This window comes from Oncorhynchus mykiss, chromosome 21 (genome assembly GCF_057628025.1).
Source record: "Oncorhynchus mykiss isolate SJ-2025 chromosome 21, ASM5762802v1, whole genome shotgun sequence".
In the NCBI taxonomy this organism is placed as follows: domain Eukaryota; kingdom Metazoa; phylum Chordata; class Actinopteri; order Salmoniformes; family Salmonidae; genus Oncorhynchus; species Oncorhynchus mykiss.
The window spans coordinates 38,670,001-38,696,751 of NC_143042.1; the positions used below are offsets into that span (position 1 = coordinate 38,670,001).

At 45.6% G+C, this 26,751-nt stretch overlaps 1 protein-coding gene across 2 annotated transcripts in view; it reads right to left on the reverse strand.

Annotated features, from left to right (window-relative positions):
* Positions 1–26,751, reverse strand: part of LOC110500852 (neuroligin-2-like) — a 222,265-nt gene that overhangs the window by 128,745 nt on the left and 66,769 nt on the right. For both annotated transcript variants that reach the window (XM_036957937.2, XM_036957936.2), the window contains exon 2: positions 3,197–4,172. In XM_036957937.2, coding sequence (XP_036813832.1) covers positions 3,197–3,695 — 499 coding nt within the window. In that variant the 5' untranslated portion in view covers positions 3,696–4,172. The remainder of the gene's footprint in view (positions 1–3,196; positions 4,173–26,751) is intronic.

The following is a 26,751-nucleotide window of genomic DNA, read 5'->3' on the forward strand; positions in this document are numbered from 1 at the left end:
TCTCCATCCCCACCCTCCATCTCTCCATCCCCACCCTCCATCTCTCCATCCCAACCCTCCATCTCTCCATCCCCACCCTCCATCTCTCCATCCCCACCCTCAATCTCTCCATCACTCCATCCCCACCCTCCATCTCTCCATCACTCCATCCCCACCCTCCATCTCTCCATCTCTCCATCCCCACCCTCCATCTCTCCATCTCTCCATCCCCACCCACCAGCTCTCCATCACTCCATCCCCACCCTCCATCACTCCATCCCCACCCTCCATCACTCCATCCCCACCCTCCATCACACCATCACTCCACCTCTCTAAAACAATATCTATTATCCCCCAGAGATCTCTCGGGCTTTAATCTGACTTTGGTGGTCTCCCCACTTTTCTTTTCCTTTCTCTGTCTTTTTGTGTAGCAGGTTGCTGTCCAGGCTCCCCCAGGGTCGCTAAGCATGACAGTCCCTCCTCCTCAGGGGCTCCCAGAGTAGCCCTGTGATAACAGCAGGACTGCTTCTTTAAAAAGATAAATGGATTGAAGAGAAAAGGAGTCTATAAAAAGGCTTGTTTGGCTAACGTGTGTGTGTGTTGGGGGGGGGGGGGGGGGGGTCTGTGTGTTTGTGCCTGTGTGTTAGCGTGTCCTAGTTTTCTCCCATTGCCCTTATTGCATTATAAAAACGATCCTAACTTAAAGGGACATTTCAAAATTGTTCAACTTCATATTCACATTCTCCAGCACCAACATATGCGAGAATGGCGCGTTACTATGTTTAGCAGTAATGGCCCCTTTGAAGAAATGTCCCTTTAAAGAAATGTCCCTTTAAAGAGGTCCTGTTTAAAAAGATAGTCTTTAAGATTCACAGCGTGTTCCTGTTGTGACACACATGGCTGCGAGTGAGGGAGAGAGAAAGAAGTATGCTACTGGATTATTTTAGGATACACTAAGGGGCAGTTATAGGGGAGGTGTGGGGTACAGAATAAAGCACATGGACTGTTTGTCTACAGTGGTACGGTGGACGGTTTAGGGCTGGTCGGTAAAAAGGACCAAGAAGGACACAGGTAACAGGAGACGTTGGAAAAGGTTTTTATCAGACAGCAAACAAAAAGGAAACATGAGGTTTGATTTTTTTTAAATTCCATCTGCTGCCAGTGACTGTCCAGTGTGTGTGCATGCCAGGGCGCGTGCATGTGTGTGCGTGGATATATAGGTAGGTGTGTGTGTGTGTCTTCCTCATCTTTCACATCCACAGCCAGCTCAGGGAGTGGAGGGGGACGCTGGGCAGCTGATCAATGCCTTCCCATCATTCTCTGTCTAGGGGGACAATATCCCCCCCCCCCACACACACACACACACACACACACGAGAGAGACATAGACATATACATATTAGACAGCCAATCCCCTGGTCCCATAGGCAGATAGTGCTAGCCTCAGCATTACACTAACACAGACAATGTCATTGCAGAAGGTCCTTATATCCAACTACATACCACCATGTTGAAGGTCAAACACTCTGGGTGTGTCTGAAATGACACCCTATTCTCTTTAGTGGCCCTGGTTTAAAGTAGTGCGCTAACTAGGGAACTGGGTGCCATTTCGGAGGCAGCGTCAGAGTTGAGCTTTGTTCCACTCTATAAAGATGTGCCATTGCAGGCGAATCCTTCTCAGTGCTGTGCTGTTCTCTGGATGGTACTGACATTTAGCTACAGTGAGGGAGTGACGTGTGTGTGTGTGTGTGTGTGTGTGTGTGTGTGTGTGTGTGTGTGTGTGTGTGTGTGTGTGTGTGTGTGTGCGTGCGTGTGTGTGTGTGCGTGATGGCTGAGGTAAAACAAAAATTGCCCTGTAAGTGAGCATAAGGAAGAAAAACTGAGAGAGAGACAGAGAAGCCTGGTGTGATTTAGAGATACTCTAGGTCTCTGTGTTTTGGGTTTTAAAGGGGGGGGGGGGGGGGGGGGGAGCAGGTGGTGAGTTGTGAGGTCTAAAAAGCCCTAGCTCCCCAGAGATCTCTCAGGCTTTAATCTGACTTTGGTGGTCTCCCCACTTTTATTTCCCTTACTCTGTCTTTTTGTGTAGCAGGTTGCTGTCCAGGCTCCCCCAGGGTGGGGATGGAGAGAAAAGACCGATGCCCATCATGGTTCCTCACTTCACTGTGGATGTGTGAGGAGAGGGACGGTGAGACCCAGATTGACTCCTCTGATACACACTGGCATCAACAGCAGAGAACACACACGTGGTGGGACAATCATTGTGGATACCCCAGTGGAGCTGTGCTGGACTGTTAAAGTACTGTGTTCTTTTGCCGTTTTTCAGAACACACAGGCACTTCTTAACCTCGCATAAAAGCCTAAAAGTGCAGATAGTACCTAGTGTTAGTAACAGTTAAGAGTGAGTATCTAAAAAGCTGTGTAAAAAAAATATATTGACAGCTTGGAGGTTAGTGTGTGATATTGAAAAAGAAAAATGAGTCCCGTGGGTGATGACAATTACACTTTTAGTACGATATCAGGTGTTTGTATCTTTGTAATAAACCCGTTAAATATACACTATTTCCTAAAAGCTGATCGATATGTAAAAGTGTCTGAGTTTGTACGAGAAACGCAAGAAAAATAAAAAGATTCAAATCCCAAGCATAAAAATTATTTGTGTAAATGATTTGAGGGAAGGAGTGCAGTTTCTAGGCAGGTTTCAGATACAGTATTTTCAGGTGACAGATGTAAGGTTGAGTTGAGTTGAAAGAATCCCCCTAACCCAATCCGTCTTCCCTCTCTCCTTCCCTTCCTCACCACAGACCTTCGAAGATGGACAAAACAGTCGGAAATGATTCTGAGGCAAGGAACGTTTAAGATAGTTAGTTGAAAGAAACCCTCGTCTTCTTCCTTCCCTCTCTGCTTACCTTGCTCAACCCAGACCCAGACGTCGCTCGTCTCCTCACCCCAGACCTACTGAACCAAAGAAAGATTCAGCTCTGGATTTGGGCAAGGAGAGTGAGGTTTTAGGGGGGTTAGATATATTTTGTGGCAAAAGACGGTGGGAAAAATATTGTTGCGTCCCAACCGGGAGTAAAAAAAGAGAATTAGGTATGTTTCTAGTGACAGATCTCGCTCAGTTAAAAGTACCCCGCCCCTTCCACCTTCCATCTCTCCTCACCCTACCCCTGAGTGGCACCCCCTATGGGAGCGAAGGACCACCCCTACCCGACACTCACCGTCCTCGGTGGGCACGTAGATGTTGAGGTAGAGGCAGTCCTCGCTCTGGTTTTGGATGTAGCCGGCTGCCACATCCAGGTTGTCTGTGAACCACACCGGCAACATGATCTCCGGCAGCACGCCGTGCACGTTCTGCGGGCACACCGGGGCGAACGCTGTGGCGTTGCGGATCTCCTGCCACGAGCCAGGCGCCTCGGGCAGCTGGAAGCGGCGGTCTCCGATGGGCGCTGTGGCATAAGGCACGCCCAGGTACTGCTCCACTGGCCCCAGGATCTCGTTGTTCAGGTCCTTTTTGAGCCCTCGCAACTTGCCGTAGTTGGTGGTCACCATGGGGGGCTTGTTGGCGGGGTTCATCTTCTGGCAGGATGTCAGGGAGAGGCGGAGAGCCAGGCCCAGGAGCCAGACTAGACAGGTGTCGGCCATGTAGCAGCGGGGGTGGAGACTAGAGGCGAGACCCCGCCCACTTGGTTTACACAGGGATAAAGGGAAAAGATACATGACTGGCAGCTATAGAGACTCCGCCTCCAACTAAACGTTTATCGTCCGTGTATGTCTGTTTCCCAAAGAGGACTCAATGTTCATGAAGGTATAGATGATTGGAAAGAAAGGACATCGCAATGGAAAGAGAGAAGTGGTGGTTGAGAGTGTTTATGAAAGAAAAAGTGGACCCTCAAAAAAAGGGGGTCTGGAGCGAGGGAGTGAGTGCAGGAGGATAGGTGGAGGAGTGGAGTGGCGAGGGGGTGGGGGGGGTGGGGGTGCGGTGTAAGACAGAGGGGCTGGAGGGGTGGAGGGTTAGGGGGAGACCGGGCGGTCTTTAGAAGGTGTGGTTGTGGTTAGTGTTGGTGGTCTACGGTCGCGGTCGGGAACGGCTCCACGGTCAGAACTCTGTTACGTTCCATCCTCCTGTACGGTCCTCATCGCGGTCAATGTCTGCGGTCACAGTTCCTGGTCAACGGTGGCGGTCACAAACTAACCCTGCAGAAGAGAGGGAGGAGAGAAGAGAAGGGAGAAAGAGGAGAAAATAAGAGATAAAGTGTCATTATACAGTGTCAACCATGTTTGGTAAAAATCCTCATTGTTTTTGGTAAAAATCCTCATCATGTTTGAAAGAAGAATTGCAAATGGAAATGGTTAAAAAAAAAAGTGACGAAAGCGAATGCATCAGCACACTTGACATCACAAAAATCCTACCAATCAGTAGAAGCCATCATTCATTTGTCTATTGCTTGTCTCGGGTCACCTCCGACTTCTATACATTAAAACACCTTCACTGTCACAGCTCCAGTTAGACTACGCAGGGATTCGCCAGAGCTCCAAAGATAACTCATTCAAGTATAGCCACAATCATATCGCTCATTCCAGCCCTCTATGATCATCGCTGATCCAGCCATAGTCCTTATTATGGTCTGTAATCGTCATGGAGACGCTATTGATGCCTTAATTTAATAGTTATAGGTATTAATTTCCTATTGGGCAGCTGTGGCGGGTAGCACTGTGAGTATGAGAGGAGGTGACACAAACACATACACACCCGGAAGCATGCGCTGCTCGGACACACACACACATGCATGCAGGCACGCACGCACACACACACACACACACACACACACACACACACACACACACACACACACACACACACACGTTCCCTAACACACACATGCGCACACAGAAACACACTGGATCCTGGCTTAGACCGGCCTTTCAGCGCCCATAAGGGTCAATGGTCACCAGTTGCTGTTTGTAAGCAGCTTAGAGAAGCTTCCGGATGTTTTGGATTGCCAGCTGTGGTGCGCTAACACACATACACAGCAATAAGTATATACACGCATGGGAACGCAGACATCCTGACTCATAAGAGAGAGATAGAGAGAGAGAGAGAGAGAGAGAGAGATAGAGAGAGAGATAGAGATATATATATATATATATATAGAGAGAGAGAGAGTGAGAGTGAGAGAGAGATAGAGATAGAGAGAGAGGGGGAGAGAGAGAGATAGAGATAGAGAGAGAGAGAGAGTGAGAGATAGAGAGATAGAGAGAGATAGATAGAGAGAGAGATAGAGAGAGATAGAGAGAGAGAGAGAGAGAGAGAAAGAGAGGGGAGAGAGAGGAAGAGAAAGAGAAAGAGGGGGAGAGAGAGGGGGAGAGGGAAAGAGAGAGGGAGAGAGAAAGAGAGAGAGAGAGAGAGGGGGGGGGGGGGCAATTCCACAGTAACAGTGTGATGCTGTTACAACTCTATACACAAGGACAATGTTTAACAATTTTGTACAAAAACACATTTACTGGAAGAAGAGTGCAGATGTAAAGTTTGGTAACAGAATCTCCCTCAGATTTTTACGTGACCCTGTTTTCCAAAAAATCCGTTAAATATCAATTCTGAATTAGGATTCAATGATGTCTGCAGAAAGAATTGGGTGTCAGTCGTATATGATGATTGCGGGCTTTGAAAAAATATATTTTGGTTGTTGAACTACAGTAAGTGGAGTTCCACCCAGAATGACGATAAAAGCACCACACCATGGTTCCCTGATCTGTACTACACAGAAATGCATAATTATGAATCTCATTCTGTTCATGGTGATGTATTCTGAATAGGTACACAAAGGTAGAAACATGCTAAATTCTCCTTTGCAAGTGTGTAGAATAATACCCAAATATGCAATTATTCTAATCTCTGCCCCCAAACAAGACAACATTTGGTTGGTCCGGGCCTCCTCAGTGGTGCAGCGGTCTAAGGTACTGCATTGCAGTGCTTGAGGCATCACTACAGACCCGGGTTTGATCCCAGGCTGTGTCACAACCGGCCGTGACCAGGAGTCCCATAGGGAGGCGCACAATTAGCCCAACGTTGTCCGGGGTTAGAGGAGGGTTTGGCCCGGAGGGGGGGGCTTTACTTGGATCATTGCGCTCTAGCGACTTTTCGTCAGTTGAACGGTGTTTCCTCTGACACATTGGTGCAGCTGGCTTCCGGGTACAGCGGGTGGGTGTTAAGAAGCAGGGTTTGGCAGGTCATGTTTCGGAGGAAGCATGGATCGACCTTCACCTCCCGAGCCGGTTGGTGAGTTGCAGCGATGAGACAAGATCGAAATTGGGGAGACAAAGGAGGTAAAATACAACAACAACAACAATGTGGGGTCGGTCCGGACCAAAACGCAACAAGCAAAAATGTCAAAGATTTTACTGATTTTACCTGTAACTATTCCCCAGGTCGTTGCTGTAAATTAGAATGTGTCAGTCAACTTCCGTGGTTAAATGTTAAAACAGTACAGTAGAGCAGTGATTCACGACGGGGAAATGTTGAATGATGTCAAACATTTTGTTATTTTTAGATGAAAAATACTGCAGTCTGATTTCAAACCACTAAAACCAGGTAGAGAGTGATTAAATACCTGTTTTTCTTAAATCACAGTATTTTTCATTTAGATCTATTAGCAGCGCTATTTAGCACATTTGGTTGAGTTTGTGATCTCAAACCAGCGAGCTCATTCACATTCTTCATCAAAAATATGGGCAAATTCAATGATTTACTATTTTCCTTTGTCATATAATTGATACATTTACTATCAATATAGCATAAAAAATGATCCTGATTGCATTTTGACCTCCCCCCCCAAAAAAACGCAATGCGAATACTGGGTCACGACTGAGACAACCGGGGTAAATTTGTGTCCTGAAGCAAAACCAATTAAGAACCACTGCGGTAGAGTTCCGTACACTACAGTAAAGTACTGTACTCCAGAGGGTTCTAAGGTACGGCCATTTTACTTGCGTATGCGCCTACATATTTTAATGTGTAACCGGGAATTTTTTTCTTTAGGAGCACCACCTAGAAAAATGAAGGATTCTAGATTTATTACCTCAAATATTTTTCATTGTGCTCCTAAATTTCTTTGCGTGCGCCTACATTTTTCTACTTAGGCGCACACGTGCTCCTTGTAAAATCGGTCAGTGTTAGAGCCCTGCCCTACTCTAGTGTGCTCTACTTTACTGTACTTAACTCTACTGTATTAAACTCTACTGTATGGTACTAAACTCTACTCTACTGTATTAAACTCTACTGTATGGTGCTAAACTCTACTCTACTGTATTAAACTCTACTGTATTGTGCTAAATTCTACTGTACTGTACTGTACTAAACTCTACTGTACTGTACTAAACTCTACTGTACTAAACTCTACTGTATTAAACTCTACTGTATAGTGATAAACTCTACTGTACTGTATTAAACTCTACTGTACTGTACTAAACTCTACTGTACTGTACTAAACTCTACTGTATTAAACTGTACTGTACTAAACTGTACTGTACTAAACTCTACTGTATTAAACTCTACTGTATAGTGATACACTCTACTGTACTGTATTAAACTCTACTGTACTGTACTAAACTCTACTGTACTAAACTCTACTCTACTGTATTCAACTCTACTCTACTGTATTAAACTCTACTGTACTGTACTGTACCAAACTCTACTGTACTGTACTAAACTCTACTCTACTGTATTAAACCCTATTGTACTGTACTAAACTCTACTGTACTGTACTAAACTCTACTGTACTGTACTAAACTCTACTGTACTGTATTAAACTCTACTGTACTGTACTAAACTCTACTGTACTGTACTAAACTCTACTGTATTAAACTCTACTGTACTGTATTAAACTCTACTGTACTGTACTAAACTCTACTGTACTGTACTAAACTCTACTCTACTGTATTAAACCCTATTGTACTGTACTAAACTCTACTGTACTGTACTAAACTCTACTGTACTGTACTAAACTCTACTGTACTGTATTAAACTCTACTGTACTGTACTAAACTCTACTCTACTGTATTAAACTCTACTGTATTAAACTCTACTGTACTGTACTGTACTAAACTCTACTCTACTGTACTGTATTAAACTCTACTCTACTGTACTGTATTAAACTCTACTCTACTGTACTGTACTAAACTCTACTCGACTGTATTAAACTCTACTGTACTGTACTGTACCAAACTCTACTGTACTGTACTAAACTCTACTCTACTGTATTAAACTCTACTGTACTGTAATAAACTCTACTGTACTGTATTAAACTCTACTGTATTAAACTCTACTGTACTGTACTGTACTAAACTATACTCTACTGTACTGTATTAAACTCTACTCTACTGTACTGTACTAAACTCTACTCTACTGTACTAAACTCTACTGTACTGTACTAAACTCTACTCTACTGTATTAAACTCTACTCTACTGTATTAAACTCTACTGTACTGTACTAAACACTACTGTATTAAACTCTACTGTACTGTACTGTACTAAACACTAATCTACTGTATTAAACTCTACTGTACTGTACTAAACTCTACTGTACTGTGCTGTTTAAACTTGTAAAACAGACGTCTATAATTGGTTCAGATGTGGACTGACAAAATGTCAACTACTTTACAATGTCCATGGACGTCAGGTGTCGGTCAGTGCTCAGTGGGTGAGGACGCTGGTTACAGTAAATGGAAAGTGAGGGGGCTCGTGGGTAGGTGTCAGTAAGAGCCAGGAGAGGTGACATTAAAACAACATTTCTCTGCACCTATCTGGTGTATGTGACAATAAAACATTTACAGTAACTGGAGATAGAGAGCCAGGGAGAGAGCGAGGGATCGGTTGTTCAGACTGTTTTATCACTCTTTCTTTTACCACCAGACGACAGAAAGAGAACAGAAACCCGTTATGAGATGAACATGACAGTATGCCAGTGGAAGGGAGGACAGTAGCAGGTGACTCAACTGTGGCTTGTGGCTACTATGATTTCCCATTGTAGCCAAGTCAGTTGAAGTCATTCTGTTACAGATTTTTTGGTCATTCGGTTACTGATTTGGTAACAGAATGATGTGTTTTAACCCCTTAATAAATGATAAACCAAATTGTTATCAGTAAAAACACTAACTAATTGATAGGTCTACCTTCACTTGTTACTTCTGTCTACTTTCATTATCCTCCCTCCTCACGCGGGAGAGAAATTGGAAAATATCTTCAAGATATGTGGATTTTTGGTAACAGAATGACACTAGGCAATATTTCTTAAGCATACAGAAGGCAAATCATTTCTCCAAAACTAAATATAAGTGTTGATATTAGCTGGCAGGGGTCTTTACTTCAACATTATTGTGTTTTGATGCATTTCTGAAACCTTTTAAGACTTTTTCTGGAAGTTGTTTTCTAAGACTCCTTTTCCATTTGTTTGACCAGAAATCCAAGACTTTATTTCTTTCCACTTTTTAGGATAGAAAATGGTTGAAAAAACATATTAAATGCCTTAATTTCTCAAAAATAGACTCTTAGCTTTCATTTGACACCAAATTTGATGTGCTCCTATCAACTTCCCGTCCGTGCTAAGGGTGCTTCTTACATGGAAATTCTCGAGGGCATTCAACAGGCTGCGACACCAAATGGCACCCTAATCCCTATGTCATGCACAGAGCCAATAGGACTCTGATCAAAAGTAGTGCACTATAAAGGGATTAGGGCTCCGTTTGGAACACAACCGGAGTCCCTCCAGTTTGTCCCTTGTTATTGTGTTATCGCCATCCTATAATTGCTCAATTTAACGTCTTCATTAACCGTATTATTGCTTCGGCTGCCTAGGTTTTCGTTTTGCCAATAAAGCTATTTGAATTTGAAAGTGAGGAAGCGGAGACAGCGAGGTAATATGGGAGTTAATTAGAATGTGTTCTGATGGGGCGATGAGGATACAAACACTGATAAGCCGATGCAAATAGTAATGAGACTTGGTTATGTGCAAAAAATACTCTTTCTTTGCTTCAAGAATACGATTCTGTATTTTAGGTCAGTTTCAGCAGCTTGGGGTAGAAAAGTGTTGCGGATATGATGTGCCTTGTAAAGGTTTGCAGGACTGTGGGTTATGTAATTGGAATACAATGCAAACGTTCACCTTGTGACACCTGTTCGATATTTTCCTTCCCACTGCATTGTACATTCCATCTAGTTGTGTTTCTGTCTGTTTCTATTGCACCCTCATGTGTCCTCTCGCCCTCTCAGCTTATTTTCTCTCTTCTTCTTCCCGTCTTTCTATTCTATTCTCTCCCAACCCCTTGTCTTTATCCAATGCTTGTAGCCCCCAAGTGTGCATGTGTGTGTTTTTTGAGTACACACACGCTCCAGAGTGTGTGTGTGTGTGTGCCTGCAGTCTTATGTGAGTGTGGATACACATGTTACAGTGTGTGTGTGTGTGTGTGTGTGTGTTCATGCGTGCGTGTGTGCGTGCGTGCGCGTGCAACACGCATCATTCTGTCCTCCTGTGTGTCAATGTGTGTGTGTGTGTGTGTGTGTGTGTGTGGGGGGGGGGGGTCCCTAGTCTCTTCCAGGACTTTCTATTCTCTAATTAAACCTCAGAGAGAGGAAAGAGAGAGACCAGTGGGCTGCTCTAGTAGAGCCCAGAGCCCAGTGAGAGAGAAACCCTACCCACGCACCCAATAACCTAATCATAACCTAATCACACCAGGCCACAACACATTACATTTTCATGCTCAAAAACACATTAAAGAGGCTACCAACTGAACTCAAAGCAAACTGGAGGAGGCTAAAATCACCTTGAGGACAGTGTCTGTGGCACACTGTTAAACTTACCTCAGATCAGGGAGCAAAAACAGCAAAGAGAGGAAAAATCCATTCATAGTTAATATGAAACTGATCTCGGGTCAGATCATAGACACTACAATTGCGATAAGGACAATGACTTTGTAGACCTGCTAAACTGATCTAAGATCAGTGTAATAACGGTCAAGGTGACCTCCAGGTCACACCCCGTCCTGGGGCTTGGGGAGAGGACAATCCATGGTGGACATCAAGGAGCGTGGCAGAGGTTAGGCTGCCTGGGGGGCCCTCCAGGTTTTGGGGCACGTCTGAGAGGCTTCTAATTGGATAATTGCTTCAATTACAGAGCCCTAATTGGCCTAGCTAATGTTGCCGGGGGGTAGCTGTGGAGCAGCGGGGGGTGGTGGTGATGGATGAATAGAAGAGGGGGAGAGAGAGAGGAGGGAGGAGGAGAGAAAGAGCCAGGGATGGCAATACTCGCTTATTAAAGATGGTACATCAGCAAAACACTCTGTATTTTGTATTGTTACTGTTATTATTATTATTACTATTTTAATTATTAGAAGAGAACAGAGGAGAGCACACCACGTCAACGGCAGAGCCGTCAGTGTGAAAACAAAAGCCTATAAAAGCATTCACTTGTGTGTGTGTGTGTGTGTGTGTGTGTGTGTGTGTGTGTGTGTGTGTGTGTGTGTGTGTGTGTGTGTGTGTGTGTGTGTGTGTGTGTCTGTGTCTGTGTGTGTGTGTGTGTACAGCACGTCTGTGTGTGCGTGTGAGTTCTGTCCTCTCCACTTGGCCCTGTGGACCTTCTAGCATCTTCTCTCCTCTCCACTGAGCCACGGCGCTCATCTGAATCTGGCTTCAGACCCAGAGTACAGTACAGACATTCAGTATTAAATCCTTCCTCTGGAGTTGGGTCGGGAATGGCTTGTCTGACCACTTTAGTCTCCAGGTGTTTCTATTGCCTCTTCTCTCTGTCTCAGTGGTCTGTTCTAAAGGCCTCGCTTGTCTGACAGAGGTGTGACTGGCGACAACTTGGTTCCTTTCGACAGTGGCCTCTCAGAGACCCTCGTTCTACTAGCGAGAGATAATAACCTAGCCAACCAGGCAGCGAGACAGTGTGTCGGTGTGTGTGTGCGCACGTGCATGCATGGAACCAGAAAGCAGCCCATTGAGTCGTCAAAGAAGCAGGGGAGATATCTGGGGATACAATGGGTGAGTGTGTGTGTGTGTGCGTGTCCTTCCCGACAACACCAATCAATCACCTCTATTAAACCCTCAGGGAAGAAAATTGAGGAACAGCCATAACCGAACACTGTTTTAAAGCCCCTCTCTGGTGGAGAGGCACAGCCATAAAAACAGACGGACACCGCAGAGGATCCACAAATAAACCAGACGGACACCGCAGATGATCCACAAATAAAACAGACGGACACCGCAGATGATCCACAAATAAAACAGACGGACACCGCAGAGGATCCACAAATAAAACAGACGGACACCGCAGAGGATCCACAAATAAAACAGACGGACACCGCAGAGGATCCACAAATAAAACAGACGGTACACCACAGAGGATCCACAAATAAAACAGATGGACACTGCAGAGGATCCACAAATAAAACACACGGTACACCGCAGAGGATCCACAAATAAAACACACGGTACACCACAGAGGATCCACAAATAAAACAGACGGACACCGCAGAGGATCCACAAATAAAACACACGGTACACCACAGAGGATCCACAAATAAAACAGATGGACACCGCAGAGGATCCACAAATAAAACAGATGGACAATGCAGAGGATCCACAAATAAAACAGACGGACACCGCAGAGGATCCACAAATAAAACAGATGGACAATGCAGAGGATCCACAAATAAAACAGACGGACACCGCAGAGGATCCACAAATAAAACAGACGGACACCGCAGAGGATCCACAAATAAAACAGATGGACACCGCAGAGGATCCACAAATAAAACAGACGTACCGTCTGTACCAGAAGAAACATTCTGATGGCCACTGTTTGATCTCTCTTTCCCTTCATTCCTCCAGACCTCCACTCTTTCATCCTTCCATCTCATCATGAAATGTTTTTTTTGGTTCTAAAATCAGCCCAGCTCCTTCCTTTTCATTTCAAAACGAATTACAAAATGTCAGGTGACAGTCTGTGTGTGTGTGTTAGTGGCGAGTGGGTCAGCTGTTTGTTCACCCACACCCGCCCGCAATTGCTAATAACCTATCCACAACCGCCTGACTATATGTGGTAAAGTGAAAATCTGAGGCCCACCCCCGACCCTAGCCCGCTGTAGAGACGGGAGAATGATTTCCTGACAGGGGGTGCAGGATCCCCCCCCCCCCCCGCCCAATTTATGTTTCTGCTTATAATTTCCTACATTTTGGTCGGCTATTTGTTAAGCAACTTGTCTATAATTAGATACACGCAGCTTCTCTTCTGTCATTAGCCTATATGTTGCCCTAGAAGACTTAAATAAACCCTTGCTCACCAGAATAATGTCATAAATCGATAGAATGCATTCTTCAATCTAGATGATTTCAGTACAATTCTATGTCATCTCTGCCTCGTTCGTGGAGCGAAGTCATTTCGGTACCGGGGTGAAAATGCTCAAATCAGTTTGACCGGTTGTAAGGAAATAGAAAGCTGTGAAAACGACCCAACATTATATTTCTCCACTCCTGTTCCCTAGTCAAAATGTAGTCTATATTTGGTGTACCATTTTACTGCAAGAAATGCTTAGTTCTGCAGGGGTTAGTATTTAGGCTATGTGAGAGGTTATAGACCTACAGTCAGTGTCCTGATTTCCATTTAACCCATCTGAACAGTAGGCTGCAGTTCTCTTTTTGCCTCGGGGGATCGGCATGAACTTTTTCAGCCCGTTCCCATAGATTTTGGCGATTGGTGTGCAGGCTATTTGGCGTGCCTACAGTTAGGCCCTAGTGGCAGCCTAGTGGTCAGAGCGTTGGGCCAGTCATCTGAAAGGTTGCGGGATCGAATCCCTGAGCTGACCAAGTAGAACTCTGTCGTTCTTCCCCTGAGTAAGGCTGTTCCCTGGGCGCTGTAGATGTTGAGTAAGGCAGCCCCCTGTGCCTCTCTGATTTAGAGGAGCTGGGTTAAATGTGGAAGGCATTCAGTTGTACAACTGACTAGGTCTTATGCACTAATGCCAGATAACCTACAATAATGAAATAATACATCTCAATGTAGCCTGTAGATATAAATTGCACGCGAATGACACATTTTGTAAGGTATTGTTTTCTCTTTATTGACCCTACGCACTATTTAATGACCCTACACACTATTCAACAAACCTAAACACACCCGCCCCTCGGATATAACCATGGGGACTGTGGGTTATGAGTCGCCCACACACAGCTAGTGTGTGTGTGTGACTATGTGTGTGTGTGTGGGGGGGGGTTCAGGCATAAGCGTTGGGATTCTGAAGCTTTTTTCTTTTCTTTTTTGTTGTTGCATTATTTTACCCCCTTTTTCTCCCCAGTTGGTAGTTACAGTCTTGTCTCATCGCTGCAACTCCCGTACGGACTCGGGGGAGGCGAAGGTCAAGAGCCGTGCGTCCTCCGAAACACAACCCAACCAAGCCGCACTGCTTCTTGACACAATGTCCACTTAACCCGGAAGCCAGCCGCACCAATGTGTCAGAGGAAACACTGTACACCTAGCGACCTGGTCAGCGTGCACTGTGCCCGGCCCGACACAGGAGTCACTAGTGCGCCATGAGACAAGGATATCCCTGCCGGCCAAACCCTCCCTAACCCGGATGACGCTGAGCCAATTGTGCGTTGCGTCGCCCCATGAGCCTCCCGGTCGCGGCCGGCTGCGGCAGAGCCTGGGCTCGAACCCAGAATCTCTGGTGGCACAGCTAGCACTGCGATGCAGTGCCTTGGACCACAGTGCCACCCGGGAGGCCCCATGATCCTGAAGTTTTGACATAATGACGATGTAAGGTGTTGACTGAGGGACCAGATAGCCCCATTTGTCTTTCCGGGTGCCAAGGGGAGCGTACGTTGAGGGGGGTAGGGCGACGGAAGGGGCGCCACAATCTCCTGTGCCAGGAGGAGCACTCTGCATTCTGGGAGGCGGATGGAATGGCCATGCCAAGTCAGCAGCCGTTCACACCACTGTCCACCACAACCGTCTAAGTCCTTCACTACTATGTCTTATGGCATCGCCCCCTCCAATCACAACCTCTCTATCTGTCTGGCTGTCCGCCAGGGAGGAAGGGGGGGACACGTTGACCCAGAGTTCAGAAGAAAAGTGAACAAGGGAGGGAGGGAGCGAGGGAAGAAGAGAGAGAGAGAGAGTCTTCCCGAAGAGACAGTGATCAGATGATGCCCTCTCGTTCAGACACCAAGGACCTGATGGTTTGTTTGAAAACTCTCACTCTCTCTCCCTCTCCTCTCTCTCCTCCCTGTCCTCTCTCTCCTCTCCTCTCTTTCTCTCTCCTCTCTCCTCTCCTCTCTCTCTCCTCTCTCCTCTCTCTCCTCTCTCTCCTCTCTCTCTTCTCTCTCTTCTCCTCTCTCTCTCTCTCTCTCTCTCTCTCTCTCTCTCTCTCTCTCTCTCTCCTATCCTCTCACTCTCTCTCTCCTCTCTCTCTCCTATCCTCTCTCTCTCTCCTCTCGCTCTCCTATTCTCTCTCTCTCTCTCCTTTCCCTCTCCTCTCTCCTCGTTTCTCCTCTCTCTCTCTCTCCTCCCTCTCCTCTCTCTCTCTCTTCCACCAAAGCCAATATACAACATAAGACCAGTCACAGTTGTCTAAGTGCCCGACTGATCTATTATTTAACATTTTTCAGCTTCAGCATTATTGATGCTAAGACCCTTCTGATCTCACAGCGTGTGTGTGTGTGTGTGTGTGTTGTCTGATCTCATTGTCTGCACACTTCACTTGTCAGCCGAGTTCATTCATTTACTGTAATGTTTATTCACTGTTGATCCCCCCTCAAATCCCTATTCACTGGACTTCCTTCATTCAGCCACACACACACACACACACACACACACACACACACACACACACACACACACACACACACACACACACACACACACACACACACACACACACACACACACACACACACACACACACACACGGGTAAAATGCTGTAGCAAAAATGGCCTGATAGGCTGGCAGTTGTAGTAGAGCTACAAAGGAGAGGAGGGAGGGTGAGAGAGAACAAGAGAAAGAGAAAGGGGGAGACACACCAGGAACAATACAAAGGCAAGAGTTAAAATAAAATATTTACAGGGTTGAATTTGTGTGAGAGCGTGGTTTCTGCTGAGGGTCAGTGGCTCTGGGTCCAGTTATGATGAGCATGAGACGGGGCATTAATTATCCAGCTACTGGGTGGATTAAGCACGGTCTGACACACAGAGACTGACACACAGAGACAGACACACAGAGACTGACACAGAGAGGGGCTAGGATACCAATGGGACCCTTATCTAGTTCACTACTTTAGACCAGAGCCCTATGGGGAGGGGGAGAGAAAGGGGGACATCACTCTACTTGTCTTGTCTACATACACCTAATACACACATACATACACCTAATACACACATGCATACACCTAATACACACATACATACACCTGATACACACAGACATACACCTGATACACACATACATACACCTATTGCACACAGACATACACCTGATACACACATACATACACCTAATACACACATACATACACCTAATACACACATACGTACACCTAATACACACATACATACATACATACACCTAATACACACATACATACACCTAATACACACATACATACACCTGATACACACAGACATACACCTAATACACACAGAAATATACCTGATACACACAGACATACACCAGATACACACATACATACACCTAATACACACATACGTACACCTAATACACACATACATACATACATACATACACCTAATACACACATACATACACCTAATACACACATACATACACCTGATACACACAGACATACACCTAATACACACAGAAATATACCTGATACACACAGACATACACCAGATACACACATACATACACCTAATACACACATACATACACCTGATACACACATACTAACAGGCAGGAAAATAGATGCACACACACCAGATACATTGAGGCAGGGGATAGAGAGCTATACCAAGCCCCTAACACAGGGGTCTACACAACTAGTATAGTGTGTGTGTGTGTGTGTGTGTGTGTGTGTGTGTGTGTGTGTGTGTGTGTGTGTGTGTGTGTGTGTGTGTGAGACTTGTGACCGGGCGGACTGTGGCGGTGCATCAAACCCAGCCCCTGCATTGTGCTCTGAATGCCTGGGCCCTTCTGTCTGTCCGTCCCAACACAGCCTGCCTGACTGGCTAACTGACTCCTCTAGAAATCAACTGGAACGAACTGCACACACACACATTCTAATGAAACACACAAAGACGTATGCACACATACACGCATGCCGGCATGCAGGCATGCACGCACACAGTCCCAGAGCACAGTCCCAAAGCCGATCAAACAGCGCTCAGCCGACATCCACAGGGACAGGGACAGGAGAGAGATCCAGGAGAGGCAGAGGACATCACCACTTAAGCCCAGGAGGAAAGCCGCTCAGAGGGGTGGAGGACACGGCCAAGGGGCCTGAGGGATGGGCGGTTACTGCTACAGTACGATAAGAGATGGTTACTATTAAAATAGTCAAATGACCATACACTCACAGGACAGTTTATTAGGTACACCACTCGGCTCACAAAAATGGATTGCTCTTACAGACCGTGTGTCACGTGGCTGTGTTTTGGTATATAAAGCAGGCAGACAGGCATCGAGGCATTCAGTTACTGTTCCATTAAACGTTGGAATGGGCAAAATAAGTGACCTAAGCGGCTTTTAGCGTGGTATGACTGTTGGTGCCAGGCGCGCCAGATCTCAGAAACGAACGGCCTCCTGGGCTAGGGTTTATCAAGAATGGTGTGACAAACAAAAAACATCCAGTTAGTGGCAGTCCTGTGGGCGAAAAACAGCTCGTAGATGAGAGGTCGAAGGAGAATGGCAAGAGTCATGCAAGCTAACAGGCGGGCCACAAACAGACAAATAACGGCGCAGTACAACAGTGGTGTGCAGAACGGCGTCTCGGAATGCACAACTCGTCGCTCCTTGTCACAGATGGGATATTGCAGCAGGCGACCACACCGGGTTCCACTCCTATCAGCTAAAAACAAGAAGAAGCGGCTCCAGTGGGCATGCCATCACCAACACTGGACAACTGAGGAGCGGAAAAACATTGCCTGGAACATGACAGTGAGTTCAGTGTACTTGAGTGGCCTGGTCAGGCCCCAGACCTCAACCCCATAGAGCATCTTTGGTATGTGATGGAGCGGGCTGTTCACAGCATGAATGTACCGCCATCCAATCTGCAGCAACTGTGTGATGCCATTACGTCTGCATGGACCAACATCCCTGTTGAATGTTTCAGACATCTCGTAGAATGCCCCGGAGAATTCAGACTGTTCTGGAGGCAAAGGGGGTCCGACCCGGCACTAGATGAGTGAACCTAATAAACTGGCCGGTGAGAGTATATCTCTCTACATGTGTTTGACCTTGCCTAGGACTACGAGTCCTACACTTATGGTGCTTTTCATTTACTTTCCCTTTGAGATCAAGTGACTGAGCTGGAATGATCCCGTGTCCAACATTAGCTCCAAGCAGCAGTTAGTCAGCCAGCTGTATGTTGTCATTGGAAGAGAACATTAACAGGTAGACATATGGAGTGTATGGTGGGGCCCCAGGGAGAAGCTGGGCTGTAGACAGAAGGCTGGGGGGACTGGGGCTGGTGAGGGGCCACGAGTACTAGAGATCCTGGTGTCAGAGTGGGGTAGAGTTGGAGGGCAGGGGCAGACTGGGGACAAGGTACTGGAGGGTATGGGTGAGAGATGGAGAGAGGGAGGCTACAGGTGGTTAAACTCTGCCTCAGAGGAAGGGACTGAGGGATGCCACCCAGGAGGTATGGAGGGTCTGATAGATAGGTTGAATGACACATGCAACAGCATCGCAATGTTACGCCATTAGCGATATTGTTGTTGTTGATGTTTGATTTACCCCCAAATCAGTGGTGCTGATGCCCACCAATATGCCAAAAACCGAAGTCCTTTTTTTCTCTCTAGATTAAATTCAATTAAATTCAATAAACTTTATTTATCCCCACTGGGCAATTATTAAGGCTTGAAAACGTAGTCCATAATACACACAACAACACGATAGATACATAACCAACAACATACTGTGTACTCCCCCCCTACCCCGGCTCTCTCCCCCTGTATCTCTCTCTCTCTCCATCTCTGTTGGATATCTAATAGCATGTGAATGAATATTCATCCAGTTGTCTGATCCAGTGGTTGTGTCGGAGCGCCATGTTGATTTAACTACAGAGGGAGTGGACGAGGCAGCGCAAATGAATATACATGGAGATCACTACACATGGAGCACACAATGATAATGAGATGCAGTAGATATTTATGGTGGTTGATCTCTAATTAGTATTATTATGTGGGGATTGATTGACTCTCTCTCTCTCTCTCTCTCTCTCTCTCTCTCTCTCTCTCTCATATTAGACGGAGATGTTGTGTCACTGGCCTACACACAATACCCCATAATGTCAAAGGCAATCCTAAATAAGTTCAGGAGTAAAGGTTTGCTTAACAATTTACATTATACTATAAATCGCATGGACTCATTCCGTGTGCAATAATAGTGTTTAACATGATTTTTGAATGACTACCTCATCTCTGTACCCCACACATACAATTATCTGTAAGGTCCCTCAGTCAAGCAGAGATTTTCAAACGCAAAGACCAGGGATGTTTTCCAATGCCTCGAAGAAGGGCAACTGACATTCAATATCCTTTTGTGCATGGTGAAGTTATTAATTACACTTTGGATGGTGTATCAATACACCCAGTCACTACAAAGAACCAGGCATTTTTTCCTAACTCATGAGGTCATTGGTGACTTTAAAACATTTATTTTGACAATTAGGATAAACTTGTGTATGAAAATGTTACGTCTCTGTGTCCAGTATGAAGGAAGTTAGAGGTAGTTCCGTGACACAATGCTAACTAGCGTTAGCGCAATGGCGTAGTCTATGGGTATTTTTTATTTATTTATTTTATATTTCACCTTTATTTAACCAGGTAGGCTAGTTGAGAACACCTTTATTTAACCAGGTAGGCTAGTTGAGAACACCTTTATTTAACCAGGTAGGCTAGTTGAGAACACCTTTATTTAACCAGGTAGGCTAGTTGAGAACACCTTTATTTAACCAGGTAGGCTAGTTGAGAACACCTTTATTTAACCAGGTAGGCTAGTTGAGAACACCTTTATTTAACCAGGTAGGCTAGTTGAGAACACCTTTATTTAACCAGGTAGGCTAGTTGAGAACACCTTTATTTAACCAGGTAGGCTAGTTGAGAACACCTTTATTTAACCAGGTAGGCTAGTTGAGAACACCTTTATTTAACCAGGTAGGCTAGTTGAGAACATCTTTATTTAACCAGGTAGGCTAGTTGAGAACACCTTTATTTAACCAGGTAGGCCAGTTGAGAACACCTTTATTTAACCAGGTAGGCAAGTTGAGAACAAGTTCTCATTTACAATTGCGACCTGGCCAAGATAAAGCAAAGCAGTTCGACAGATACAACGACACAGAGTTACACATGGAGTAAAACAAACATACAGTCAATAATACAGTATAAACAAGTCTATATACGATGTGAGCAAATGAGGTGGGAAGGGAGGTAAAGGCAAAAAAAGGCCATGGTGGCAAAGTAAATACAAATAGCAAGTAAAACACTGGAATGGTAGTTTTGCAATGGGAGAATGTGCAAAGTAGAAATAAAAATAATGGGGTGCAAAGGAGCAAAATAAATAAATTAATTAAATACAGTAGGGAAAGAGGTAGTTGTTTGGGCTAAATTATAGTTGGGCTATGTACAGGTGCAGTAATCTGTGAGCTGCTCTGACAGTTGGTGCTTAAAGCTAGTGAGGGAGATAAGTGTTTCCAGTTTCAGAGATTTTTGTAGTTCGTTCCAGTCATTGGCAGCAGAGAACTGGAAGGAGAGGCGGCCAAAGAAAGAATTGGTTTTGGGGGTGACTAGAGAGATATACCTGCTGGAGCGTGTGCTACAGGTGGGAGATGCTATGGTGACCAGCGAGCTGAGATAAGGGGGGACTTTACCTAGCAGGGTCTTGTAGATGACATGGAGCCAGTGGGTTTGGCGACGAGTATGAAGCGAGGGCCAGCCAACGAGAGCGTACAGGTCGCAATGGTGGGTAGTATATGGGGCTTTGGTGACAAAACGGATTGCACTGTGATAGACTGCATCCAATTTGTTGAGTAGGGTATTGGAGGCTATTTTGTAAATGACATCGCCAAAGTCGAGGATTGGTAGGATGGTCAGTTTTACAAGGGTATGTTTGGCAGCATGAGTGAAGGATGCTTTGTTGCGAAATAGGAAGCCAATTCTAGATTTAACTTTGGATTGGAGATGTTTGATATGGGTCTGGAAGGAGAGTTTACAGTCTAACCAGACACCTAAGTATTTGTAGTTGTACACGTATTCTAAGTCAGAGACGTCCAGAGTAGTGATGTTGGACAGGCGGGTAGGTGCAGGTAGAGATCGGTTGAAGAGCATGCATTTAGTTTTACTTGTATTTAAGAGCAATTGGAGGCCACGGAAGGAGAGTTGTATGGCATTGAAGCTTGCCTGGAGGGTTGTTAACACAGTGTCCAAAAAAGGGCCAGAAGTATACAGAATGGTGTCGTCTGCGTAGAGGTGGATCAGAGACTCACCAGCAGCAAGAGCGACCTCATTGATGTATACAGAGAAGAGAGTCGGTCCAAGAATTGAACCCTGTGGCACCCCCATAGAGACTGCCAGAGGTCCGGACAGCAGACCCTCCGATTTGACACACTGAACTCTATCAGAGAAGTAGTTGGTGAACCAGGCGAGGCAATCATTTGAGAAACCAAGGCTGTCGAGTCTGCCGATGAGGATGTGGTGATTGACAGAGTCAAAAGCCTTAGCCAGATCAATGAATACGGCTGCACAGTAATGTTTCTTATCGATGGCGGTTAAGATATCGTTTAGAACCTTGAGCGTCGCTGAGGTGCACCCATGACCAGCTCTGAAACCAGATTGCATAGCAGAGAAGGTATGGTGAGATTCGAAATGGTCGGTAATCTGTTTGTTGACTTGGCTTTTGAAGACCTTAGAAAGGCATGGTAGGATAGATATAGGTCTGTAGCAGTTTGGGTCAAGAGTGTCCCCCCCTTTGAAGAGGGGGATGACCGCAGCTGCTTTCCAATCTTTGGGAATCTCAGACGACACGAAAGAGAGGTTGAACAGGCTAGTAATAGGGGTGGCAACAATTTCGGCAGATCATTTTAGAAAGAAAGGGTCCAGATTGTCTAGCCCGGCTGATTTGTAGGGGTCCAGATTTTGCAGCTCTTTCAGAACATCAGCTGAACGGATTTGGGAGAAGGAGAAATGGGGAAGGCTTGGGCGAGTTGCTGTGGGGGGTGCAGTGCTGTTGACCGGGGTAGGAGTAGCCAGGTGGAAAGCATGGCCAGCCGTAGAAAAATGCTTATTGAAATTCTCAATTATGGTGGATTTATCAGTGGTGACAGTGTTTCCTATCTTCAGTGCAGTGGGCAGCTGGGAGGAGGTGTTCTTATTCTCCATGGACTTTACAGTGTCCCAGAACTTTTTTGAGTTAGTGTTGCAGGAAGCAAATTTCTGCTTGAAAAAGCTAGCCTTGGCTTTTCTAACTGCCTGTGTATAATGGTTTCTAGCTTCCCTGAACAGCTGCATATCACGGGGGCTGTTCGATGCTAATGCAGAACGCCATAGGATGTTTTTGTGTTGGTTAAGGGCAGTCAGGTCTGGGGAGAACCAAGGGCTATATCTGTTCCTGGTTCTACATTTCTTGAATGGGGCATGTTTATTTAAGATGGTTAGGAAGGCATTTAAAAAAAATATCCACGCATCCTCTACTGACGGGATGAGATCAATATCCTTCCAGGATACCCCGACCAGGTCGATTAGAAAGGCCTGCTCGCTGAAGTGTTTCAGGGAGCGTTTTACAGTGATGAGTGGAGGTTGTTTGACCGCTGACCCATTACGGATGCAGGCAATGAGGCAGTGATCGCTGAGATCTTGGTTGAAGACAGCAGAGGTGTATTTAGAGGGCAAGTTGGTTAGGATGATATCTATGAGGGTGCCCGTGTTTAAGGCTTTGGGGAGGTACCTGGTAGGTTCATTGATAATTTGTGTGAGATTGAGGGCATCAAGTTTAGATTGTAGGATGGCTGGGGTGTTAAGCATGTTCCAGTTTAGGTCGCCTAGCAGCACGAGCTCTGAAGATAGATGGGGGCAATCAGTTCACATATGGTGTCCAGAGCACAGCTGGGGGCAGAGGGTGGTCTATAGCAGGCGGCAACGGTGAGAGACTTGTTTTTAGAGAGGTGGATTTTTAAAAGTAGAAGTTCAAATTGTTTGGGTACAGACCTGGATAGTAGGACAGAACTCTGCAGGCTATCTTTGCAGTAGATTGCAACACCGCCCCCTTTGGCAGTTCTATCTTGTCTGAAAATGTTGTAGTTTGGAATTAAAATTTCAGAATTTTTGGTGGTCTTCCTAAGCCAGGATTCAGACACAGCTAGAACATCCGGGTTGGCAGAGTGTGCTAAAGCAGTGAATAGAACAAACTTAGGGAGGAGGCTTCTAATGTTAACATGCATGAAACCAAGGCTATTACGATTACAGAAGTCGTCAAAAGAGAGCGCCTGGGGAATAGGAGTGGAGCTAGGCACTGCAGGGCCTGGATTCACCTCTACATCGCCAGAGGAACATAGGAGGAGTAGAATAAGGGTGCGGCTAAAAGCAATACGAATTGGTTGTCTAGAACGTCTGGAACAGAGAGTAAAAGGAGGTTTCTGGTGGCGATAAAATAGCATCAAGGTATAATGTACAGACAAAGGTATGGTAGGATGTGAATACAGTGGAGGTAAACCTAGGTATTGAGTGATGAAGAGAGAGATATTGTCTCTAGAAACATAATTGAAACCAGGAGATGTCATTGCATGTGTGGGTGGTGGAACTAATAGGTTGGATAAGGTATAGTGAGCAGGACTAGAGGTTCTACAGTGAAATAAGCCAATAAACACTAACCAGAACAGCAATGGACAAGGCATACTGACATTAAGGAGAGGCATGCTTAGTTGAGTGATCAAAAGGGTCCGGTGAGTGGAGAGGTTGGTTGGGGGTCATGGCGATTTAGACAGCTAGCCAGGCCATCGGTAGCAAGCTAGCATAGGATGGAGGTCTGTTATTAGCCACCTCTTGCGTTCCGTCAGTAGATTAGTGCGGTTCCGTGTGGTAGAGGGGATTAATCCAAATCACACAACAACAACAAAAATAAAAACAATAGATATAGTTATAGAGGCCCAAGAAGAAAACATAATAATAATAATAATATAAATAAATTGTCCGATTGTCTATTCAGATAGCAGCCGATAAGACAGCTAATGGTTAGCAGGCCGCAGATGGGCGTTCAGGTAACGTCGCGACGGAGGAGCCAGCCGGATAACTCCTTCGGGTAGATAACGTCGGCAGTCCAGTTGTGAAGGCCCGGTGGGGCTCCGCGTAGGCAGTAAAACGGGTCCGGACAGGTGACTGCAGCCCAGGAGTGATTGATGGAACTCAGGAGTGATTGACGGAGCTGGCTAGCTCCGGAATAATTGATGTTTGCTCCGGAATCGACGAAAGCCGATAGTCACACGGATAGCAGCTAGCTAGCTGTGAGATCCAGGTATGAATGTCCTGAGTTAGCGGTTGAAATCCAGGGACATGGAGAGAAAAATTGGTCCGGTATGTTCCGTTCCGAGCCGCGCTGCGCTGCGCCGTACAAAACTGGCGATAGATTTTTGAGCTAAAGGATAGCTGATAACCACAAACCGTGGTTAGCTGAATACTAACGATTTGCCAGTAAAGAAGCTAACTAGCTTCTGAACTAGCTTCTGATTAGCTTCTGGATTAGCTTCTGGCTAGCTCCTGGCTAGCTTCTGGCTAGTTTCTGGCTAGCTTCTTGGAGTTTCTGGCTAGCTTCTTGGAGGATTACAGATTTGAGGTAAATAATACTTTTTTATAAACATAAATTGGTGAGGCGGGTTGCAGGAGAGTGTTTTGAAGATGAGTTGATGGAAAATTTAAAAAAATGTATGTGGAAAAAAAGTTGTAAATATATATATATATATATATATATATATATATATATATATATATATATATATATATATACGGGACACGACAAGACGAGGACAAAAGACGTCTGAACTGCTATGCCATCTTGGAAGATGTACTGGGTCAGTGGAAGATGTACTGGGTCAGATGTACTGGGTATCTACTAGCATGCCGATGCCAATAGACTTTCAGTCAATACGCAAATGCTAGTTTGCAATTGTGCCTGCGGTAGTGAACAACTTCCTTCAAAACTGCACGAGGAGACATGAAAATATCCACAAGTTCATCTGACTCTGGGGAAGTAGATCATTTGCCAAATTCCTGGAGTATACCTTTAAATCTAGTTGAAAATCAAGACCTGAAAATGGTTGTCTTTGAATTGTGAAAAGAGTAATGGCCAAATGTGACCGGTTTCAAGACGCTAGCCATATGTCGCACGCCAGTGCAACACGAGAGAGGCATTTGAACAATTTTTATTATCATTTTTTATCAAAATATGTTTTTGGGCAGAAATCCCTTCTGGAACCTGTGAACTTTCATGTGCCTTAATAATAAACGTTTATGTCATCTGTAAACACAAATAAAATTGTTAAATTACAAGTCTAGGGCCTCCCGAGTGGTGCGGCAGTCTAAGGCCCTGCATCGGCTGTGACCGGGAGCCCCAAAGGCCAGTGTCGTCCGGGTTAGGGGAGCACTTGGCCAGGGGGATTTCCTCGGCTCATCGCGCACTAGTGACTTCTTGTGGCGGGCTGGGTGCCTGCAAGCTAACTTTGGTCGTCAGTTGAACAGTGTTTCCTCTGACACATTGGTGTGGCTGGCTTCTGGGTTAAGCGAGCAGTGTGTTAAGAAGCAGCATGGTTTGGCGGGTCATGTTTTGGAGGACACAGTCTTGAAGTCTTTGGATGTTTACTACACTAGCTTACTCACTCTGTTTAGCACATGGCCTCACATGTAAATCCTTAAAGAGATAGGTGGAGCTAAGGCTTAAGAGGGTGTGAATGATGCTGAATGAGTGTAGACAAATTACAGCTCTCCAGTAGGTTTACCAAAATATTCATGGACCATTTTCTCAAAAGTGGGGTTACAAGTTTATCAACTTTCAAAGCAGAATTACTTTTCCCTCCTCTCCTCTCCTCCTCAATCTCTCCATCTCTCTGTGACAGAACATGTTTCAGGTGTCACATCACTTGAAGTGGCTCCGTGTGATACCAACCACGTCGACTCACGCTCCCTCTCTCTCTCCCGCGCTCCTCTCTGGTGAATCAGGGGCCTCTGCCCCTCGGCTCCCTGGGAAAATAATGAGGCGACTGCTCCACGACTGAAGAGCAAACGAGTGGAGAGTGAGAGAGGAGGAGAGGAGCGCGAGAGAGAGAGATAGGAAGGAGGCAGCCTATATAGTATATGGAGGATGTGAGCAGCAGCTTGCTTTGTACTGTCGTCCTCAGGGCGGGTCACACAGAATTGCGGGGAGCGAGTTTATTCCTAACACCGCCGTTTGGTGAAAGCCAATCATTAATCACAAGGCGGTGTTTATGTATTTACACTACAACACGTCTTCAGTCATCCTCACGCGTCTAGCTGTGTCTGGGCACGACAGTGTGTGTGTGTGTGTG